The sequence below is a fragment of the Taurulus bubalis genome (genome assembly GCF_910589615.1).
Source record: "Taurulus bubalis genome assembly, chromosome: 15".
In the NCBI taxonomy this organism is placed as follows: domain Eukaryota; kingdom Metazoa; phylum Chordata; class Actinopteri; order Perciformes; family Cottidae; genus Taurulus; species Taurulus bubalis.
This window is the reverse complement of record NC_136603.1, coordinates 5,401,609-5,423,805: the sequence shown is the minus strand read 5'-3', so window position 1 is coordinate 5,423,805 and position 22,197 is coordinate 5,401,609. Positions and strand designations below refer to the sequence as shown.

General features: G+C 43.5%; 3 protein-coding genes and 1 long non-coding RNA gene across 4 annotated transcripts in view; 2 read left to right on the top strand and 2 right to left on the bottom strand.

Annotated features, from left to right (window-relative positions):
• Positions 1–578: 578 nt before the first annotated feature.
• On the bottom strand, positions 579–2,132 carry LOC306748202 (C-type isolectin Sp-CL4-like). The gene is made up of 6 exons (XM_079231337.1): positions 2,063–2,132; positions 1,735–1,846; positions 1,530–1,654; positions 1,269–1,400; positions 1,075–1,183; positions 579–788 (listed from the first exon to the last, which is right to left on the bottom strand). Exons 2-6 carry the CDS (start codon positions 1,805–1,807, stop codon positions 721–723), a joined length of 507 nt encoding a protein of 168 aa, XP_079087463.1. The 5' UTR covers positions 1,808–1,846; positions 2,063–2,132; the 3' UTR covers positions 579–720.
• Positions 2,133–6,231: 4,099 nt separating this feature from the next.
• LOC306747972 overlaps positions 6,232–22,197 on the top strand; it is a 34,788-nt gene continuing 18,822 nt past the window's right edge. The window contains exons 1-2 of the long non-coding RNA XR_013771150.1: positions 6,232–6,338; positions 6,419–6,431. This is a non-coding gene — a long non-coding RNA (uncharacterized lncRNA). The remainder of the gene's footprint in view (positions 6,339–6,418; positions 6,432–22,197) is intronic.
• Positions 6,455–7,485, top strand: LOC306747364 (C-type isolectin Sp-CL4-like; the record flags this gene model as incomplete). Its single annotated transcript, XM_079230420.1, has 4 exons — positions 6,455–6,466; positions 6,670–6,801; positions 6,887–6,995; positions 7,282–7,485. 4 exons carry the CDS (start codon positions 6,455–6,457, stop codon positions 7,347–7,349), a joined length of 321 nt encoding a protein of 106 aa, XP_079086546.1. The 3' UTR covers positions 7,350–7,485.
• On the bottom strand, positions 19,600–21,171 carry LOC306747968 (C-type isolectin Sp-CL4-like). Its single transcript, XM_079231076.1, has 6 exons — positions 21,084–21,171; positions 20,756–20,867; positions 20,551–20,675; positions 20,290–20,421; positions 20,096–20,204; positions 19,600–19,809 (listed from the first exon to the last, which is right to left on the bottom strand). The coding sequence occupies exons 2-6, from the start codon at positions 20,826–20,828 to the stop codon at positions 19,742–19,744; spliced, it is 507 nt and encodes a 168-aa protein (XP_079087202.1). The 5' UTR covers positions 20,829–20,867; positions 21,084–21,171; the 3' UTR covers positions 19,600–19,741.

The following is a 22,197-nucleotide window of genomic DNA, read 5'->3' as shown; positions in this document are numbered from 1 at the left end:
GTTTAGGGAATATTTATTGCTGTCAAATGCCAAAATGGGTCAAATTTGACCCTAAAACGAGTAAACAAACCAGGAATGTCTCTCCAGAGCCAGTGCTTTTGGTCCGTTCTGGGCTACTGTAGGAACATGGAAATTTACATCTTTGTCAGAATCAATTCATTGTTGGAATTGGACTTTTCCGGGACTTTATTGATTAAAAGAAACATATCAAATATGATGAGCCTTTTACTTTGAAAGGTGCTACAATTAAAATCCGATCTTTTGCTGTGTACAGCTGTGTAAATGAGTGATGTCTACCTGAGCAGAGCATGATCACATTCTCCTCTTATCTCTGTCAGCACTGTTGTCATTGTTTGCACTGTTCATGCTGCTAGCATCGTTAGCATCTAGCCCCTGACTTAGCTGTCGCCATGTTGAGAGCTGTGTGGAGGCAATCCCTAAATTCATTCTAAACTTGTAATTTAGCACCTTTTAATGAATGTAGAGTTCACACAGCATGGTATCACCATGGAATATTTTGCAGAACAGAGAAGAATTCATATTGCTGAACGTGAATAAATGAAACAAGACACTGGAACTTGAATGCTGAAGCGTTTATTGCAGTAAAGTTAAGAAGCATGTGTTTTGCAGGTTATCGGGAAACAGACTGGTCCTCCTGCAGCTCAGCTGTCGATGTCGACGCTGATTGAAAATGTGAAAGCCAACAGCAGTAGATGATGATCACACCTTCTTGGCGCACATGAAGGCGTTCTTATCTGCGCAGTTGTCATCGTTCCAGAATTCCCAGTCTGAAAAGAAATGACAGAACACATCACATTCAGTGGCATCAGGAGTTTCAGTGTAAAACATCCTTTCAGTGGTTCATCAAACACATTGTGAGCATTACAACTGAATAATCCTGTTGGTTCACACATTTAGTCACATGTCCTGCTTTGAGCAGGCAGACAAAGGACCCCATGCAGGACACTGTTTGTCTTAAAGTGCTCGTTTCAACTTAATGGAGGTCACCTGTTCAGGAGTAGGTGCACGTTCATGATAAGTGATCATCAGTTGAATCAATCTCTTTTCCCTTACCTTTGTGGTTCATCTCGACGCAGTTCTCTTGTCCATCAAAATTGTCTGGCTGACCAGGGTACCATTTAGCAACCTTGACCTCAGATCCATCGGCGTATTTGAACCCGTCCTGATGAACACAAAGGTGGGGGTCAGTGAAGACATGTGACACATTCTCCAGTCCGTCTGATCACAGTGAGATGTTCGCTGCTTACCCCGGATCTTCTGACTCCAATCCAAACAGATTTCAATCCAGGGTTGTCACGGCGACTGATACAAACGGCGTTCCACAACTGTTCTTCAGTTTTCATTGACACCAGGTCGCTGTCTAAGCTGTTGCAGTGTTCCTGAAATCAACAGAAATGGGAGTGTGAGTCTTCACCAGCACTTTATCATCACATACAACCGATGAGGATAGATTCATTAGAATAAGTATATGTGTCTAATGTGTGTCATAAAATGTGTGTTTGCTTCACCCGTGCTTTTCTGAAGGATTTTGGAGTCTGGAAGAATTTAGCACAGCATTCGTCATCAATGCGGCTCCATCCGTCACCACAAGGAACATCTTTAAATTCAGCACATTTTAACTGAAGTTCTTCAGCTGTGGGAAGACAAGAGCTTTACTCACCAAGTGTCTTGGGTGTTAGTTCAATAACGTGTTGGTGACGGAGTGGTACTTACTGTCCCACATGGCTGTGACAGAGTTCAGGATGCCCACCGACAGCAGGACAGCTGTTACCACAGTTAGATGCATGACTCTCTCCGTCTTAGTGCTGCTCAGCTGGAATATGACCTGCAGATGTGACAGTACTCACTTTGAATATTTGCTGACTATTTCTTCACCGGGACAGTCACGTCCGGGAGTCACAACAAGACTACATGTTTTATTAGGATTTAGTTATCGTACAGATTAAATAAGATATAACGTGTTGATTAGTTTGAAGTAGTTAATAGAGTAGAATGTAATCATGAGCCTAACAGACTTCAGTGAAGAGAAGGAGAAGCTCACCACAGATGTGTTCTGGTTCCTCGTTGCTCCTCGGTCTGATTGTCAGGCGGCTCCTTCTCTCACTTTTAAACTCACTGGACTGGGCAATGCTCTGCTAATGTCACCAAATGGATCATTAACATATGATTCATTATAAAGATAAACACAGCATCAAAGAATCATCAGGCAACTGAGAGACAGACTCTTGTTTAAGGTGTGTGTGGGGAAAACAACTCAGTTCATTTTCATATCAGCCTGGTGCAGCAGTTTGTGATCAGAAACCCCCTGAAGCCACAGTGTAACTCAAACAGTGGTTTAAATAAACGTAGCTGTGACAACACCATTGTTGAAACTCCCTGAAGCCATTGGACTGAATCATCTGGATCAGCACACTTTGTGTAATAGTCTTAAAAAAATGAAGTACTTTTCCATAACCTTATGTATTGTGTTATTCAACTTGCAGTTAGTGCTCACTCCAGTGGGATAACCTTAATAGTTTGTCTGTGTTTCTCGCTTCATGTATTCATGTTGTTATTGTTGACAGTCCAGCTTTAAGGCAGACATCACTGTTCATATGTGCAGTTTATGGCTCATATGGAATAGTGGCTGGTTGTAAAAGTCTGTAATATGATCATTGTATGAGCTTAAAGTGTTTGTCTGTGAAGGACGATGTGTTCACAGATGCTTGTCATTGTTATGAGAACAGAAAATAGTTAGTAAAGTAAAAATACAGTATGTCAGAAACTTTTACCTGTAGTTCCATGACGTTAAAAGAAGATTTCCTGCCTTTCAAATGAATGCATGTTTTTTTTTACGTGGAAATATGACACCAGTTAAGTCAGAAATAGAAGAAGTCGAAGCTTCAGAACACAATTTCAACAGAGAAGTTGAGATATTCCTTCATGAGAGTTTCAGCTACAGCCAGCATTCAACTATCAGAATAATCATCTCACTCAGGAAAGTAGTGCCTTCATTCAACTTTTTTCTAACTTTTATATTTTTCAAAAATCTTACGCTTTTTACAGATATTTTTTTTACAAAGAAACTCAATAGAGAGAATCTTCAAATCCTCTTAAACCTACTCGACACTGAACTCCATCTCCTTCTGCATACTTTCAGCGAGACTTTGAACTATTAAACTTACCGACAGTTGAGAGTCTTTTACGCTTCACCTGTTCCAGTGGTGGATTGGCCATAGGAAGTACCGGGAGTTTTCCCGGTGGGCCGGTCAGTAATGGGCTGGCAGTGGCTGACCTTTTTCTTTTTTTTTTGTATATAAAGACGCATAAGAGGCCCAGTGGCCCTATGATAGGCCCAGTTGTCCCGCCCACGCATTTTCCAGACCCCCCTCGTCCAATCACCTTTAATGATGAGCTAATGACACATCATTAGCAATCTATGAGAGAAGAGAAAGAAAAAATGGAGAAAAAACGAAAAGGCGGTGCAGAAAAACTGAGGGAAAAGAAGAAAAAAAGCTCTCGCAACTGATGCTGCTGAGAGCAGAAATATAATAAACATGTGTGCTGCTGTGGGGACAAGTTACAACATACAGGAGGGGGAGGAGGAGATTGGTGGTGGTGATTGCAGGCAGGCCTGGACTGGGACAAAAATTCGGCCCTGGACTTTTTGGTCCAGACTGGCCCACCACAATCCGTGCACAGATACTGTGCCAACTCGGTCCGTTGATGTACTGTACATATAATCACACAAGCCCTTAATAACACTACTATACTGAATAATATCCCTTGATATTCTGGAGCATTGAATAAAATAAATGATGACTACACAGTATGTTGCTCCCTTGCTCTTAAGAAGGATATTGGAGGAAGGATTTAAGATTCAAGAGTGTTTATTTATACACATACTCATACAAATACAAATCAAACTCCCTGTGAAAGACAGAAACAAAAGATGTTATTAATATCCATTCAAGTTGTCAAGTGTTGACTAAAATAAATGTATAATAGATAGCCAAGAAAAGAGTGTATTGCTCTTACAAGGAGGATGCTGGCTAAAGTACATCAGGACAGTGGCACTGGAAGACACTCATTAACAACATCAGTTACATATCTCAGAATGACTGAGCATTGCTCCTGTGAGGTTATGTCTTGTGTTGTGTCAATCTGCACAGCTTCCTGAATCTCACTAGAAATGGACTCAAATTGATTGTGGTTTTGGACATGAATGTGACAAGGGACCCTCTGCCTGTTGCCCCAGATTGATGCAATTGCTTGCTCTGCTCAATGCATTTGCTGAGATGCTCTTTCAGGATGACATCATATTTTCCGAGGAGAAGAATAATCTCTAAGAAGTTGCCGTGATCTAGAGTGGTATCTTCAAGAGTGTATGCTGCCTCATTCTCTTGGTGCCTGTAGCTAAGCCCCCTCTTGCCTATTATTTTAACTACGTCCACTATACGCTCCAGAACCTGCCGCCTTTTTCTCACTTGTTCTCTGTGAGCAGACATCTGGTTGCCAGCAAGCAAACCCCTAATGTCAGCTTTGCAAGCCTGTAGCATGTAGGCTTCTGCACAATCCTTGTGTGCCTTACTGCTCTTCTATGCGCTGCCCATAATGCTTCCAATCTGTCATTCCTGTAATGAATTGACTTTTGTCAGTGGACTTGGCAAATGCAATGCATACGAAGCAAAACAGTGCGTGGCGTCCCTGACTGTATGAAAGCCACTTTCGAAGTGTGCCATCTTCACAGCGGAAAACTTTCTGCCATTTGGGGTTACTTGTTGATTGTTGAGGGTGATGGTTAAAAAATAGCTGAAGGTTGTCTGGGTTGGGACGGGTGAAATAATCAATGGGTGGGCTTGGGGTCTCTGGTGAGAGAGATGATGTACTGGGCACAAACCTGGACGTGAAAAGGAGAGAAATAGTACGGAATATGTTTAAACACCCCTAATATGTATGCAGATGTTTAATTGTAACAGTAGTTAATACGTGTTTCATTAGTTTAAACTGTATAATGTGAAATGGGTCATTGTCTCCTTGTCTCTTATTTGATGTAATTTAATCTGAAAATGACCATAAATAAGTGTTAAAAAAAGCAGGTGAGTGTGCTAGCTAACATGTTGTGGATAAAGACTCATTCACTAAATGTTCAGAAACGTTGTCTATGAACTTTACTTGACATAATAGATAGCGTGTGGTGTAAATCTAGTTCTATAGTGTTGGAAAATAATATACTATCCTGATTAATTATAATTAATTATAATTACAAATCAGGTAATCAGGTTCTGTCAGTGTTTATGGTTTATTGTCCTTGCTTTTCTTTTTTTTGAACACTTATTTATGGAAATTTTCAGATTAAATTACATCAAATAAGAGACAAGGAGAAAATGACCCATTCCAGTATAGTAGTGTTATTAAGGGCTTGTGTGATTATATGTGTCCCAAATGCTTTGACCCACGTAGAGCATGTTTTCATTCCTGTGCTGAAGTAAGCAATGAGACGACATGAACCAAAGGAACATTTGAAAAGTTCATTTCAGGACTTGAGTCAGTTGAATATTTTGTGCGAACCCCACCCTTCATTTTACCATCTTTGGCGGTTCTCATCGATGTGAACTGCCTCCTGGCTCTAAATGTTCCTCAAACATTTGAACAGCAAGGAGACAATGACCCATTCCAGTATAGTAGTGTTATTAAGGGCTTGTGTGATTATATGTACAGTACATCAACGGACCGAGTTGGCACAGTATCTGCGCGCGGATTGTGGTGGGTCAGTCTGGACCAAAAAGTCCAGGGCCGAATGTTTGTCCCAGTCCAGGACTGACCTGTTCCGTTTTACACAAAGTCAATACCAACACAATATAAATACAACGTACGTTTGGGAGACCACGTTTTAGTTTTTTGTGTCCCAAATGCTTTGACCCACGTAGAGCATGTTTTCATTCCTGTGCTGAAGTAAGCAATGAGACGACATGAACCAAAGGAACATTTGAAAAGTTCATTTCAGGACTTGAGTCAGTTGAATATTATGTGTGAACCCCACCCTTCAATTTACCATCTTTGGCGATACTCTGATGTGAACTGCCTCCTGGCTCTAAATGTTCCTCAAACATTTGAACAGCTTCTACGCCTGAGACAATGTCAAACACCTGAATCATCTGTGACACTTGAAATATTCTAGAAATAGTTCTGCAAATATTCAAAGTGAGTACTGTCACATTTGCAGGTCATATTCCAGCTGAGCAGCACTAAGACGGAGAGAGTCATGCATCTAACTGTGGTAACAGCTGTCCTGCTGTCGGTGGGCATCCTGAACTCTGTCACAGCCTGGTGGGACAGTAAGTACCACTCCGTCACCAACACGTTATTGAACTAACACCCAAGACACTTGGTGAGTAAAGCTCTTGTCTTCCCACAGCTGAAGAACTTCAGTTAAATTGTGGTGAATTGCAAGATGTTACTTGTGGTGACGGATGGAGCCGCATTGATGAATGCTGTGCTAAATTCTTCCAGACTCCAAAAACCTTCAAAGAAGCACATATGAAGCAAACACACATTTTATGACACACATTAGACACATATACTAATTCTAATGAATCTATCCTCATCGGTTGTATGTGATGATAAAGTGCTGGTGAAGACTCACACTCCCATTTCTGTTGATTTCAGGAACACTGCAACAGCTTAGACAGCGACCTGGTGGCAATGCATACTGAAGAAGAGTTGTGGAACTCCGTTTGTATCAGTCGCCGTGACAACCATGAATTGAAATCTGTTTGGATTGGAGTCAGAAGATCCAGGGTAAGCAGCGAACGTCTCACTGTGATCAGACGGACTGGAGAATGTGTCACATGTCTTCACTGACCCCCACCTTTGTGTTCATCAGGACGGGTTCAAATTCGCCGATGGATCTGAGGTCAAGGTTGCTAAATGGTACCCTGGTCAGCCAGACAATTTTGATGGACAAGAGAACTGCGTCGAGATGAACCACAAAGGTAAGGGAAAAGAGATTGATTCAACTGATGATCACTTATCATGAACGTGCACCTACTCCTGAACAGGTGACCTCCATTAAGTTGAAACGAGCACTTTAAGACAAACAGTGTCCTGCATGGGGTCCTTTGTCTGCCTGCTCAAAGCAGGACATGTGACTAAATGTGTGAACCAACAGGATTATTCAGTTGTAATGCTGACAATGTGTTTGATGAACCACTGAAAGGATGTTTTACACTGAAACTCCTGATGCCACTGAATGTGATGTGTTCTGTCATTTCTTTTCAGACTGGGAATTCTGGAACGATGACAACTGCGCAGATAAGAACGCCTTCATGTGCGCCAAGAAGGTGTGATCATCATCTACTGCTGTTGGCTTTCACATTTTCAATCAGCGTCGACATCGACAGCTGAGCTGCAGGAGGACCAGTCTGTTTCCCGATAACCTGCAAAACACACGCTTCTTAACTTTACTGCAATAAACGCTTCAGCATTCAAGTTCCAGTGTCTTGTTTCATTTATTCACGTTCAGCAATATGAATTCTTCTCTGTTCTGCAAAATATTCCATGGTGACACCATGCTGTGTGAACTCTACATTCATTAAAAGGTGCTAAATTACAAGTTTAGAATTAATTTAGGGATTGCCTCCACACAGCTCTCAACATGGCGACAGCTAAGTCAGGGGCTAGATGCTAACGATGCTAGCAGCATGAACAGTGCAAACAATGACAACAGTGCTGACAGAGATAAGAGGAGAACGTGATCATGCTCTGCTCAGGTAGACATCACTCATTTACACAGCTGTACACAGCAAAAGATCGGATTTTAACTGTAGCACCTTTCAAAGTAAAAGGCTCATCATATTTGATATGTTTCTTTTAATCAATAAAGTCCCGGAAAAGTCCAATTCCAACAATGAATTGATTCTGAAAAATATGTACATTTCCATGTTCCTACAGTAGCTCAGAACGGACCAAAAGCACTGGCTCTGGAGAGACATTCCTGGTTTGTTTACTCGTTTTAGGGTCAAATTTGACCCATTTTGGCATTTGACAGCAATAAATATTCCCTAAACGTCATTCTTTAAGCATGAAATTGTATGACTTTTCCTAAAGTGACCCAAAGTAAACAAAAATGTAAATATTTTCCCTATTTTAGGCCCTTTCCTCGAAAATTGCATCCCCAAACTAAAATGGGTGTATCTCTGCAACTACTTGGGCTATTTGAATCATTATGGTGTTATAATAAAAGTTACACATATGATATTTTGTTCAGATGCTTTTTCATGTACCAAACCATATATTTCACATGTATATTGCTTTTTTTTCTTCTTCATAAAACAAGCTATGATTTACAGTTTTATATAACAATCGCTCAGTCCAAGACATGTTTACTTACTATATATAAAATAATATATACAAAGCATAATACAGCCTTAAAAATGACCACAGCGAGTGCTACAGTAGCGTCCCTCTGACAGAGATACCAGAAACTGTTGTGTGGGATTACATTAGACCATACTGGTATCATACTGGTAACGTGGAGTAGGCAACCATTTGCACCCTTACCTCCCCTCTTCTCCCCCAAGTCTCTTCCACGCTGCCTTAGTCCCAGTAAGGACGGGGATGTGCTAGCGTGGGACTTTAGTGGCTGATTCCATAAATTGGATCAAATGAGGATTAGGATTAACCACAACCGTGGTGAGATTAGCCCACTAGGGGGCTCTCCATTCACTGTCAGCCCACTTGAACATTTACAAACGAAAGATGTTCGTAAATCACCTTTTATAGCTCACCGTCTGTCGCTCGAGGTCAGCAGACGTTCCTGAATCTGTTATTAAATCAGATCATGTCACAAAGATGCAAAGAGCAAAACACTTTTTTTGGGGGGTAATGTGAAGAACATGCAGACTGTACAGGTATAGGAACATGCTGCAAATGTGTCTATTTATTGGCTTTAAGGCAAGTTAAGTCTTTTAAAAGTGAGCTGTAACACAAGATCACAAGATGCTTCAGTGTATCAATACTTTGCTCCTGGTGGTATATATATATTATATATATATATATATATATATATATATATATATATATATATATATATATATATATATATATATGAACATATATATGCTGTATGTTTGCACACCATTCAGCATGTGCAAAGATCAGCTCTTAACTGACTGTAACCGACCAACCACAAGAGGGCAGCAGAAACTGAAGAATCCAAACGTGCAGCTGGTTCATGCTGAGGATATTATGTCACAACGAGTGCAAAGCCTTTGAGTTATTGTCTGCACAGTCAGGACTTCAAAAGTGAGCTACTGCGTTGTCTGGAAAGCAGGAAATAGATCACGTGAATTCGGATTGAAACGTCCATTATCACGTATCTAAGGGGCTTTTGTTTCCTAAACTCCATCACTGATATTGTGACTGACTGTGGCTTTAACTCTCAGGAGGGGACGTTCTTTCGTTCTTAATGTTTTGGCATCAGATGTTTGTTTTTTAACAGGCTACTGTATCAACTTCATGTGGACTATACTAGTGTACAGGCCTGGGTGTTGAGAGCCCAAACTCGGAGGCAGACAGGCTTTTCTTGGCATCTACTGACACTTTTTATAGACACATCTGACAGAGAGACGCCGCACTTATTTGCAAAGTATTTAGATAATGAAAGTATCACGAATAAAATATCCATCCTTCCATTTTCAACCGCTTATCCGGGGTCGGGTCCAGCAGGTTCAGCAGTCCGACCCAGGCTTCCCTCTCACCCGCAACACTTTCCAGCTCATTCTGGGGGATCCCGAGGAGTTCCAAGGCCAGCCGGGAGATATAATCCCTCCAGCATGTCCTGGGTCTTCACCAGGGTCTCCTACCAGTTGGACGTGCCTGGAAAACCTCTAATGGGAGGCGTCCAGGAGGCATCCTGACTAGATGCCCGAACCACCTCAGCTGACTCCTTCCGACACGAAGGAGCAGCGGCTCCACTCCACGCTCCTTCTGAGCCAGGAGGCAGTTCACATCAATGAGTATTGCCAAAGATGGTAAATTGAAGGGTGGGGTTGGCACATAATATTCAACTGACTCAAGTCCTGAAATGAACTTTTCAAATGTTCCTTTGGTTCATGTCGTCTCATTGCTTACTTCAGCACAGGAATGAAAACATGCTCTACGTGGGTCAAAGCATTTGGGACACAAAAAACTAAAACGTGGTCTCCCAAACGTACGTTGTATTTATATTGTGTTGGTATTGACTTTGTGTAAAACAGAACGGGTCAGGCCTGGACTGGGACAAACATTCGGCCCTGGACTTTTTGGTCCAGACTGACCCACCACAATCCGCGCGCAGATACTGTGCCAACTCGGTCCGTTGATGTACTGTACATATAATCACACAAGCCCTTAATAACACTACTATACTGGAATGGGTCATTGTCTCCTTGTCTCTTATTTGATGCAATTTAATCTGAAAATTTCCATAAATAAGTGTTCAAAAAAAAGAAAAGCAAGGACAATAAACCATAAACACTGACAGAAACACTTAAAATACTTTAACTCTGGTGACCTGATTTGTAATTATAATTAATTATATTTAATCAGGATAGTATATTATTTTCCAACACTATAGAACTAGATTTACACCACACGCTATCTATTTTGTCAAGTAAAGTTCATAGACAACGTTTCTGAACATTTAGTGAATGAGTCTTTATCCCCAACATGTTAGCTAGCACACTCACCTGCTTTTTTTAACACTTATTTATGGACATTTTCAGATTAAATTACATCAAATAAGAGACAAGGAGACAATGACCCATTTCACATTATACAGTTAAAACTAATGAAACACGTATTAACTACTGTTACAATTAAACATCTGCATACATATTAGGGGTTTTTAACACACTGAACACTGGAGGTCATTTTCAGTCGATTTTCTCGATTTGACATAATTTTCTTAGATTCAGCTTTTAAACGTCTGGCCACTGAGCCCGCGGTTTCGCGTGGTGACACTCGAAAGGTTTCTCTAAGTTTCTAAAATATTCACAGTACCGCGATTATACATCGCAGAAATATAATTTTACGTCTGGCGGAAAGAGGAGACTTCCTGCTTCCGGCTGCCTGCCCAGACAGAGCCCAGCATAATTTTAACATCATCAAGCAAGCGTACGGAAGCGCATTGCATTCACTGGATAAAAAAAAATAGACCCCTGATCTCGTAATTACGAGATCCTGATCTCGTAATTACGAGAAAAGAAAAAGAAAAAGGAAACGTCTGTAAATCCTCTCTCAGTGGCAATTATGGCGCTATCGCAGTTAATCTGCTATTATTACCTTCTCGGTTTGAGACACTGGGAAATACTGATGTTTCTAAAAAATGAGGATGGTATTAAATTGAGTATGTCAACACTGCGCAGGCATCTCAAGGCGTTAGGATTGTTCAGGCGGAAAGCCCAGTCGGACGTGCTGGATGTCGCTCTGTTTCTGCAGGAGCAGTTGAACCAACACGGGATGCTTCATGGATACAAATTCATGCATTTGAAATGCATCTAATCTGGTTTGGTAGTGACTGTAACGGACCTCTGAGAGTTTAAAGTATTGTAATAGTTTGTTCCTTTTTTTTTGTCCTTTATTTTAGTCCGTTTTGTTACTGGAGTCGGTGCATTTCCGGTTGCGCTCTTATTTTGAAGGTAGAAAAAAACGGAAGTTGTTAGTAAGAAACGGGCAGAAATGAAAAGTTGCCATAACAACGGAAAACAGTGATAAAAAGGTTACGGATGTATTAGTTTAGCACCTGGCTGATATGGGCACAAGGTTTGCACCTGTTCAAGTTCATTTTTTGAGAAAATATTGTTTTAGATGGTTATGTTTTTTGTCTGTGTCATAGCTTAAGCTAACCAACTGCTATTTCCGTTTTTCTTCATAGTTCTTACGGTGAGTTCAATAAACCTTTACGAACCATCACTTAAAGACTCCAGACTATAATTCTGCCGGGGATGCTACAGTGACTCAAAGAACTGTGCGGCACCTGTTAAAAATCCTAGATCCCCAAGGAGTAGCTAAGGCAACGGAACCGTCTAAGAAGACGCCTGTACACATACATGCATACAGACGCCTGTACACATACATGCATACAGACGCCTGTACACATACATGCATACAGACGCCTGTACACATACATGCATACAGACGCCTGTACACATACATGCCATACAGTGGCCAGTATGGCACCTTTCGTAATCAGGTCAGGATCTCGTAATTACGAGATCAGGATGTCGTAATTACGCGATCAGGATGTCGTAATTACGAGAAAAGATCTCGTAATTACGAGAAAAGATCTCGTAATTACGAGATCAGGGGTCTATTTTTTTTGTATCCAGTGAATGCAATGCGCTTCCGTACAAGCGAAAGGGCAGCAGTGTGTCATCTGACGCTGGTAAAAAAAAAAACGAAAATCCTTCTCTGTGATTTGTTGAATCATATGTCCGTCGCCATTTCGTGAACTAAACAACCAATGTACACTCAGGAAGTCTCAAAGCATTACCCACCTGAGCATATACACACGCTACAGTTTTTAGTCAGAGAAAAGCGACATCATGACGACAAAGAGATTCAACACGGAGGAAGCAAGACGCATGATTCTGGAGAGCAGCCAGGAGGACGACATGGCATCGTCATCAGAGCTCGAAGGCTTTAGTTCTTCTGAGGAAGATGGTAAGTGTAGTTACTAAACTTTGTTACGTGTCTGTAAGACTGCATGGTGCAAACTAGTAATGTGTACACTGTGCACGAGAGCACGAGAGCACGCCACGCGGTGCACACTGCTGCTCACGTTACTACCAGTCATGATCTGAGTAATTTTTACACATAGTATGCGGAGCACTCTGCTCAAATTACTACGACAGTCGTGATCTGAGTAATATTTACATATAGTATGCTCAATCGCTGCGTCATCTTTCTTTCAACTGACTAGTATTCATTTATTTTACAGAGAGGAGTACCTGCCACAAAGAAGTCACCGAGAGGCTCCGTGAGATGGATCCGTGATGGCCCCATCGTCTATGTGAAGTGGATGGACACGAAGCAAGTATCCTCCTGCTCCACATCCTCCTGCTCCATATCCTCATGCCATGGCATGAGGATATGCCATTGAAGCAAAGCAAGCCATACTTGTATATTGTAAATAGTCTGACTTGTTTTTGTTCTGTTTTATATTTCTCAATATATATTCTGTACATATTTTTTTTTTTATAATACATATTTTTATTTCCCCCCAAAAAATTGTTGTGAAGATCATTTTTCATTTGCACACACTCCATGAAGCTTTATCTGCAGTATGAAGATACACTCCATTGGAACATGAATATGATAGAACTGATATGATTATGTATTGATTGTCTTCTAAACATTTGGAACATTGATCCAACATATCTCGATCTCTCTCTCTCTCTCTCTCTCTCTCTCTCTCTCTCTCTCTCTCTCTCTCTCTCTCTGTGTGTGTACATATAGATTGATATATAATCATGAAAAAAACACAATATTAAACACACAACAGTTGAGTTGAGCTCAGCATTACAACTTAAACATCAGGGCCCTATTTCTCGTACCTGGCTTACTGAGTTAGCGGGCTAATTGTCAGGATAAGATGACGTAGGTCAGGCGTTCTCGGTTTCTCGAAGCAAGCTTAGATTAATCACTATAGCAACACATCCAAAAATGTAAACCTGCTCCCGGGCAGGCTTACTAAACTTCACTGGATAAGCTGGACACTCCCACGGACAAAAAAGGCAGCTCCCTTCCTCATTGATGAAGGAGCGATATTAGTTATATTTGTTTTATAGGGAGAGAGTTATTTCAGATCGCCAGGATCCATCCTTTACATCCTCATGACTTCCTGTACGCGGCGCTATAGATTTTGCCGGCAAGAAATCATTTATTTACGAAAGCTTCTCGAGCCGCGGACACTGATCACCACAGGCGCAGCTGATCGTCTCAGACAGAGACTCTCACCCGCTGCATGCCGCTGTTCTTAAGTTTATTTAGCTCTTAATAAACTTATGGATGTGTTGAAAGCACTTATTATTATACGACAGTGCTATTAGTACACCATACATATCATTATTGTAGAACATGATTAAGGTGATCGTGATGAGAATACAGAGAATCACACACAATGTATTTTCACTGCTTCAATTGATTGAATTTCTGATTATGAATAATGCATACATACTTATCCGCCCATACACATATTCAAACTCATATACACATATATAGTACATGATTCATACGTGCATACAGTACATATATCCTCATAAGTATATATTTATTCGTAAATATAATCTGATTGATTTGGGTGATGAAGCACTTAAAATTAGCCGATGCATTTTCTCAACACTGACGCATTTAACTTGTCTGATATATTTGCGACGCTTATGTCTCGCAGCGGGGGCGGAGTTAAAGTTGCGTTCACGGCAACAATGTTGCAAAAACGTTGGAATATTCGCAACGCGTTTGCTGTGAATGACTACGGTATTGACTTCCTCATATGCCTTGATGATCATCTCCTGCTTCTCATTAGAGAAATAAAAAGAGGTTCCTCTGAGTTTATTTGTCATTGTACTGTTAGAACATCGTGGTGTCAGTGCTCCATTATTATCCCTTCTGAAGAGGAGCGGGCGCGCGCATTTATCAAGATGACTGACGTCTGGCTAGAATTAACGAGACCGTTTCAGCGCGGATCAGCCGTGAAGAAACCCAGATAGCCTGATGTCAATCATCTCGCTAATCTAAGCTGGAGATTAGACATTTGCTTTACTTTGTTTAGCCAGGTACGAAGAATACCCCCCAGGTCTAATAATCTGTGTGTGATTCAGTGTTTGTAACCAGTGGGAAAACATTGTGTTTCACTCACATTGCCGAGGAGCAAAAACCTCAGTGATCACTTGTAAATATCTTCCTCTTATTAACTCTTTTTGTTTTAGAGTGAATATAACAAATTTAAAAAAAATTGTCTGTTAAGACCACAACTTATTGTGAAGTCCAGGCTTCTGCTGCCCTCTGCTGACAAGCCACAGTAGTGTCTGTATCTCCCAGTGAGGATTGACATGAAAAGAGATGCAGCATCACTTCCTCTACACACTCATGTGCTCTGTGACGCTGTGTGTTTGTCTCCTGAGTCTTGTGATCTCTTGTTGATTCTAAACTTGGTTTCTACACTTCACCTCCAACGCAAACATATTTGTTGTTGCATCCCCTGATGAAGACCACCCTCATCCCCTGATGAAGACCACCCTCATCCCCTGATGAAGACCATCCTCATCCCCTGATGAAGACCACGCTCTGTTGGGCCTCAAGAGGCCGGTTGAAGCTCTGAAACAGCACAAGACACCAAGAGGGAGACAAAGATGTGAACGTGTTTCATGCAAACAAACACTTCTTGTTCTTGTGATTTGGTAATGAAGCAGCAACATCTTGTAGTCCATCCATCCATCCATTATCAGCCGCTTATCTGGGGTCGGGTTGCGGTGGCAGCAGGTTCAGCAGGCCGACCCAGGCTTCCCTCTCACCCGCAACACTTTCCAGCTCATTCTGGGGGATCCCGAGGCGTTCCAGGGCCAGCCGGGAGATATAATCCCTCCAGCGTGTCCTCGGTCTTCCCCGGGGTCTCCTACCAGTTGGAAGTGCCTGGAAAACCTCTAATGGGAGGCGTCCAGGAGGCATCCTGACTAGATGCCCGAACCACCTCAGCTGACTCCTTTCGACACGAAGGAGCAGCGCCTCGACTCCAAGCTCCCTCCTGATGTCCGAGATCCTTACCCTATCTCTAAGGGTGAGCCCGGCCACCCTGCGGAGGAAGCTCATTTCGGCCGCTTGTATTCGAGATCTCGTTCTTTCGGTCACGACCCAGAGTTCGTGACCATAGGTGAGGGTTGGAACATAGACCGACCAGTAAATGGAGAGCTTCGCCTTCCGGCTCAGCTCCCTCTTCACCCGGTCGGGGCCCGGTCGGGCTCAGCCCGAAGAAACAACATGGAGCAGCAGTCACCCCGTGGACCCACCACCCGCGGGGAGAATTATCGGGGTCGGGTGCTATGCAGACCGGGCGACGGGCCAGGCAGGAGACCTGGGCGAGCCGATCGCCGGCAGCATAGACTAGCTCTAGGGACGTGGAACGTCACCTCGCTAGCGGGGAAAGAGCCGGAGCTGGTGCAGGAGGTGGAGCGGTACCAGCTAGATTTAGTTGGGCTCACCTCCACGCACAGCATGGGCTCTGGAACCAAGCTCCTGGAGAAGGGTTGGACTTTGTCCTTTTCTGGAGTTGCCCAGGGTGAGAGGCGCCGGGCGGGAGTGGGGATACTCACGAGCCCCCGGCTGAGCGCCGCTATGTTGGAGTTTTCCCCGGAGAACGAGAGGGTCGCCTCCCTGCGCCTACGGGTTGCAGGGAGTAAAGCTCTGACTGTTGTTTGTGCTTATGCACCGAACAGCAGTTCGGAGTATCCGGCCTTCTTGGAGTCGGTGGGAGAGGTCCTGGAAAGGGCGCCGCCTGCCGACTTCATAGTTCTCCTGGGAGACTTCAACGCTCACGTGGGCAATGACAGAGAAACCTGGCGGGGCGTGATTGGGAGGAACGGCTTGCCCGATCTGAACCCGAATGGTGTTTTGTTGTTGGACTTCTGTGCTAGCCACAGTTTGTCCATAACGAACACCATGTTCGAGCATAAGGTGGCTCATAAGTGTACCTGGTACCAGAACACCTTAGGCCGGAGATCAATGATCGACTTTGTAGTCGTATCATCTGATCTGCGGCCGTATGTCTTGGACACTCGGGTGAAGAGAGGAGCAGAGCTGTCAACTGATCACCACCTGGTGGTGAGTTGGATCAGATGGCGGGGGAGTCGGCTAGAAAGACCTGGCAAGCCCAAACGTGTAGTGAGGGTGAACTGGGAACGTCTGGCGGAGGACCCTGTCCGGGAGGTCTTCAACTCCCACCTCCGGAAGAACTTCTCACAAATCCCGAGGGAGGCTGGGGACATGGAACCCGAGTGGACCATGTTCAAAGCCTCTATTGTGGACGCGGCTGCTCGGAGCTGTGGCCAGAAGGTCATCGGTGCCTGTCGTGGCGGCAACCCGAGAACCCGGTGGTGGACACCGGGGGTGAGGGAAGCCGTCAAACTGAAGAAGGAGGCCTTTCGGGCCTGGCTGGCCCAGGGGTCTCCTGAAGCAGCTGACGGGTACCGGCAGGCCAGAAGGGCTGCAGCTGCGATGGTCGCGGATGCTAAAACTCGGGCATGGGAGGAGTTCGGGGAGGCCATGGAGAAGGACTTTCGGTTGGCCTCAAGGAAGTTCTGGCAAACCATCCGACGGCTCAGGAAGGGAAAGCAGGGCCTACCCCAGGCTGTTCTCAGCAAGGGGGGGGAACTGCTGACCCGGACTGGGGACATCGTCGGGCGGTGGAAAGAGCACTTTGAGGAACTCCTAAACCCGGCTAACATGTCCCCCGGAGAGGGGGCAGCGCCGGAAGACTTTGGAGTGGTTTCTCCCATATCCCTGGCAGAGGTCGCTAAGGTAGTCAAAAAGCTCCTTGGTGGCAAGGCGCCAGGGGTGGATGAGATCCGCCCTGAGATGCTGAAAGCGCTGGACATTGTTGGGCTGTCTTGGTTGACACGCCTTTTCAGTGTCGCATGGGGGTCGGGAACAGTGCCCATGGACTGGCAGACCGGGGTGGTGGTTCCCATCTACAAGAAGGGGGACCGGAGAGTGTGCTCAAACTATCGTGGCATCACACTGCTCAGCCTCCCGGGAAAAGCTTATGCCAGGGTGCTGGAAGGGAGGCTCCGACCGCTTGTCGAACCTCAGATTCAAGACGAGCAGTGCGGATTCCGTCCCGGTCGTGGAACAGTGGACCAGCTCTTTACCCTTGCAAGACTACTGGAGGGGTCCTGGGAGTTTGCCCAACCAGTCTACATGTGCTTTGTGGACTTGGAGAAGGCTTTCGACCGGGTCCCTCGGGGGTTTTTGTGGGGGGTGCTGCGGGAGTATGGGGTGCCGGACCCGTTGGCACGGGCTATCCGGTCTTTGTACGCCTGCAGTAGGAGCTGTGTTCGTCTCCTCGGTAGTAAGTCAGACACGTGGGTGTCTGACTTACCACCGAGGTGTCGGAGGTGTTGGCCTCCGCCAGGGCTGCCCTTTATCACCGGTCCTGTTCGTGACTTTCATGGACAGGATATCTAGGCGCAGCCAGGGGGCGGAGAGGATCCGGTTCGGGAGTCTCGGGATCGCCTCTCTGCTGTTCGCGGATGATGTGGTCCTGTTTGCCTCCTCGGATTGTGACCTCCAGCATTCACTGGGGCGTTTTGCAGCCGAGTGTGAAGCGGCAGGGATGAGAGTTAGCGCCTCCAAATCTGAGGCCATGGTGCTCTGCCGGAAACCGGTGGATTGCTCCCTCCAGGTGGGGACAAACTGCCTACCCCAAGCGAAGGAGTTCAAGTATCTCGGGGTCTTGTTCACGAGTGAGGGTAAAGTGGAGCGGGAGATCGACAGACGGATCGGTGCGGCTGCAGCAATAAAACAGGCGCTGTACCGGTCCGTCCTGGTGAAGAGGGACATCTTGTAGTATTGTTGGTAATCTAATAAGCATGTGTGCATAGTGTCTTATTATGTTGAAGACGATCATATGAGAGCATATGTGAACTCTCACATTAAGCTGACTACTCACTGTGTATTACCTGCCGGCTCTTATGTGATTTTTGCAGTTGCACTTTACGCATAATATACAACTAAACACAAGACTTAATATTACGCATAAATATAGACATTTTCCTTCCACGCCACCGACAGCAGGACAGCAGTTACCACAGTTAGATGCATGACTCTCGGTATGGATTAAGTATGCAATACTCAGGTGAAACCATTTCATTGCAATTGTTTCACACTATTTCACATTTTTAAGTAGTTACATCTGTTAAAATATTTACATTTTTGTTTATTTTGGGTCACTTTAGGAAAAGTCATACAATTTCAGGCTTAAAGAATGACGTTTAGGGAATATTTATTGCTGTCAAATGCCAAAATGGGTCAAATTTGACCCTAAAACGAGTAAACAAACCAGGAATGTCTCTCCAGAGCCAGTGCTTTTGGTCCGAGCTACTGTAGGAACATGGAAATTTACATATTTTTCAGAATCAATTCATTGTTGGAATTGGACTTTTCCGGGACTTTATTGATTAAAAGAAACATATCAAATATGATGAGCCTTTTACTTTGAAAGGTGCTACAATTAAAATCCGATCTTTTGCTGTGTACAGCTGTGTAAATGAGTGATGTCTACCTGAGCAGAGCATGATCACATTCTCCTCTTATCTCTGTCAGCACTGTTGTCATTGTTTGCACTGTTCATGCTGCTAGCATCGTTAGCATCTAGCCCCTGACTTAGCTGTCGCCATGTTGAGAGCTGTGTGGAGGCAATCCCTAAATTCATTCTAAACTTGTAATTTAGCACCTTTTAATGAATGTAGAGTTCACACAGCATGGTGTCACCATGGAATATTTTGCAGAACAGAAAAGAATTCATATTGCTGAACGTGAATAAATGAAACAAGACACTGGAACTTGAATGCTGAAGCGTTTATTGCAGTAAAGTTAAGAAGCGTGTGTTTTGCAGGTTATCGGGAAACAGACTGGTCCTCCTGCAGCTCAGCTGTCGATGTCGACGCTGATTGAAAATGTGAAAGCCAACAGCAGTAGATGATGATCACACCTTCTTGGCGCACATGAAGGCGTTCTTATCTGCGCAGTTGTCATCGTTCCAGAATTCCCAGTCTGAAAAGAAATGACAGAACACATCACATTCAGTGGCATCAGGAGTTTCAGTGTAAAACATCCTTTCAGTGGTTCATCAAACACATTGTGAGCATTACAACTGAATAATCCTGTTGGTTCACACATTTAGTCACATGTCCTGCTTTGAGCAGGCAGACAAAGGACCCCATGCAGGACACTGTTTGTCTTAAAGTGCTCGTTTCAACTTAATGGAGGTCACCTGTTCAGGAGTAGGTGCACGTTCATGATAAGTGATCATCAGTTGAATCAATCTCTTTTCCCTTACCTTTGTGGTTCATCTCGACGCAGTTCTCTTGTCCATCAAAATTGTCTGGCTGACCAGGGTACCATTTAGCAACCTTGACCTCAGATCCATCGGCGTATTTGAACCCCTCCTGATGAACACAAAGGTGGGGGTCAGTGAAGACATGTGACACATTCTCCAGTCCGTCTGATCACAGTGAGATGTTCGCTGCTTACCCCGGATCTTTTGACTCCAATCCAAACAGATTTCAATTCAGGGTTGTCACGGCGACTGATACAAACGGCGTTCCACAACTGTTCTTCAGTTTTCATTGACACCAGGTCGCTGTCTAAGCTGTTGCAGTGTTCCTGAAATCAACAGAAATGGGAGTGTGAGTCTTCACCAGCACTTTATCATCACATACAACCGATGAGGATAGATTCATTAGAATAAGTATATGTGTCTAATGTGTGTCATAAAATGTGTGTTTGCTTCACCCGTGCTTTTCTGAAGGATTTTGGAGTCTGGAAGAATTTAGCACAGCATTCGTCATCAATGCGGCTCCATCCGTCACCACAAGGAACATCTTTAAATTCAGCACATTTTAACTGAAGTTCTTCAGCTGTGGGAAGACAAGAGCTTTACTCACCAAGTGTCTTGGGTTTTAGTTCAATAACGTGTTGGTGACGGAGTGGTACTTACTGTCCCACATGGCTGTGACAGAGTTCAGGATGCCCACCGACAGCAGGACAGCTGTTACCACAGTTAGATGCATGACTCTCTCCGTCTTAGTGCTGCTCAGCTGGAATATGACCTGCAGATGTGACAGTACTCACTTTGAATATTTGCTGACTATTTCTTCACCGGGACAGTCACGTCCGGGAGTCACAACAAGACTACATGTTTTATTAGGATTTAGTTATCGTACAGATTAAATAAGATATAACGTGTTGATTAGTTTGAAGTAGTTAATAGAGTAGAATGTAATCATGAGCCTAACAGACTTCAGTGAAGAGAAGGAGAAGCTCACCACAGATGTGTTCTGGTTCCTCGTTGCTCCTCGGTCTGATTGTCAGGCGGCTCCTTCTCTCACTTTTAAACTCACACCTCGTGCCCTGTGGACATGTCAATACTCTGCTAATGTCACGAAATGGATCATTAACATATGATTCATTATAAAGATAAACACAGCGTCAAAGAATCATCAGGCAACTGAGAGACAGACTCATGTTTAAGGTGTGTGTGGGGAAAACAACTCAGTTCATTTTCATATCAGCCTGGTGCAGCAGTTTGTGATCAGAAACCCCCTGAAGCCACAGTGTAACTCAAACAGTGGTTTAAATAAACGTAGCTGTGACAACACCATTGTTAAAACTCCCTAAAGTCATTGGACTGAATCATCTGGATCAGCACACTTTGTGTAATAGTCTTAAAAAAATGAAGTACTTTTCCATAACCTTATGTATTGTGTTATTCAACTTGCAGTTAGTGCTCACTCCAGTGGGATAACCTTAATAGTTTGTCTGTGTTTCTCGCTTCATGTATTCATGTTGTTATTGTTGACAGTCCAGCTTTAAGGCAGACATCACTGTTCATATGTGCAGTTTATGGCTCATATGGAATAGTGGCTGGTTGTAAAAGTCTGTAATATGATCATTGTATGAGCTTAAAGTGTTTGCCTGTGAAGGACGATGTGTTCACAGATGCTTGTCATTGTTATGAGAACAGAAAATAGTTAGTAAAGTAAAAATACAGTATGTCAGAAACTTTTACCTGTAGTTCCATGACGTTAAAAGAAGATTTCCTGCCTTTCAAATTAATGCATGTTTTTTTTTACGTGGAAATATGACACCAGTTAAGGTGTCAGAAATAGAAGAAGTCGAAGCTTCAGAACACAATTTCAACAGAGAAGTTGAGATATTCCTTCATGAGAGTTTCAGCTACAGCCAGCATTCAACTATCAGAATAATCATCTCACTCAGGAAAGTAGTGCCTTCATTCAACTTTTTTCTAACTTTTATATTTTTCAAAAATCTTACGCTTTTTACAGATATTTTTTTTACAAAGAAACTTCAAATCCTCTTAAACCTACTCGACACTGAACTCCATCTCCTTCTGCATACTTTCAGCGAGACTTTGAACTA

Excerpts from the sequence above, each read along its gene's own strand:
- LOC306748202 (XM_079231337.1), bottom strand. The coding sequence starts at position 1,807 with ATGCATCTAACTGTGGTAACAGCTGTCCTGCTGTCGGTGGGCATCCTG. Across the intron at positions 1,655-1,734 it reads TGTCACAGCCATGTGGGACA|CTGAAGAACTTCAGTTAAAA; the intron begins GTAAGTACCACT and ends GTCTTCCCACAG. Across the intron at positions 789-1,074 it reads CGTCGAGATGAACCACAAAG|ACTGGGAATTCTGGAACGAT; the intron begins GTAAGGGAAAAG and ends ATTTCTTTTCAG.
- LOC306747968 (XM_079231076.1), bottom strand. The coding sequence starts at position 20,828 with ATGCATCTAACTGTGGTAACAGCTGTCCTGCTGTCGGTGGGCATCCTG. Across the intron at positions 20,205-20,289 it reads TTGGAGTCAAAAGATCCGGG|GAGGGGTTCAAATACGCCGA; the intron begins GTAAGCAGCGAA and ends TGTGTTCATCAG. Across the intron at positions 19,810-20,095 it reads CGTCGAGATGAACCACAAAG|ACTGGGAATTCTGGAACGAT; the intron begins GTAAGGGAAAAG and ends ATTTCTTTTCAG.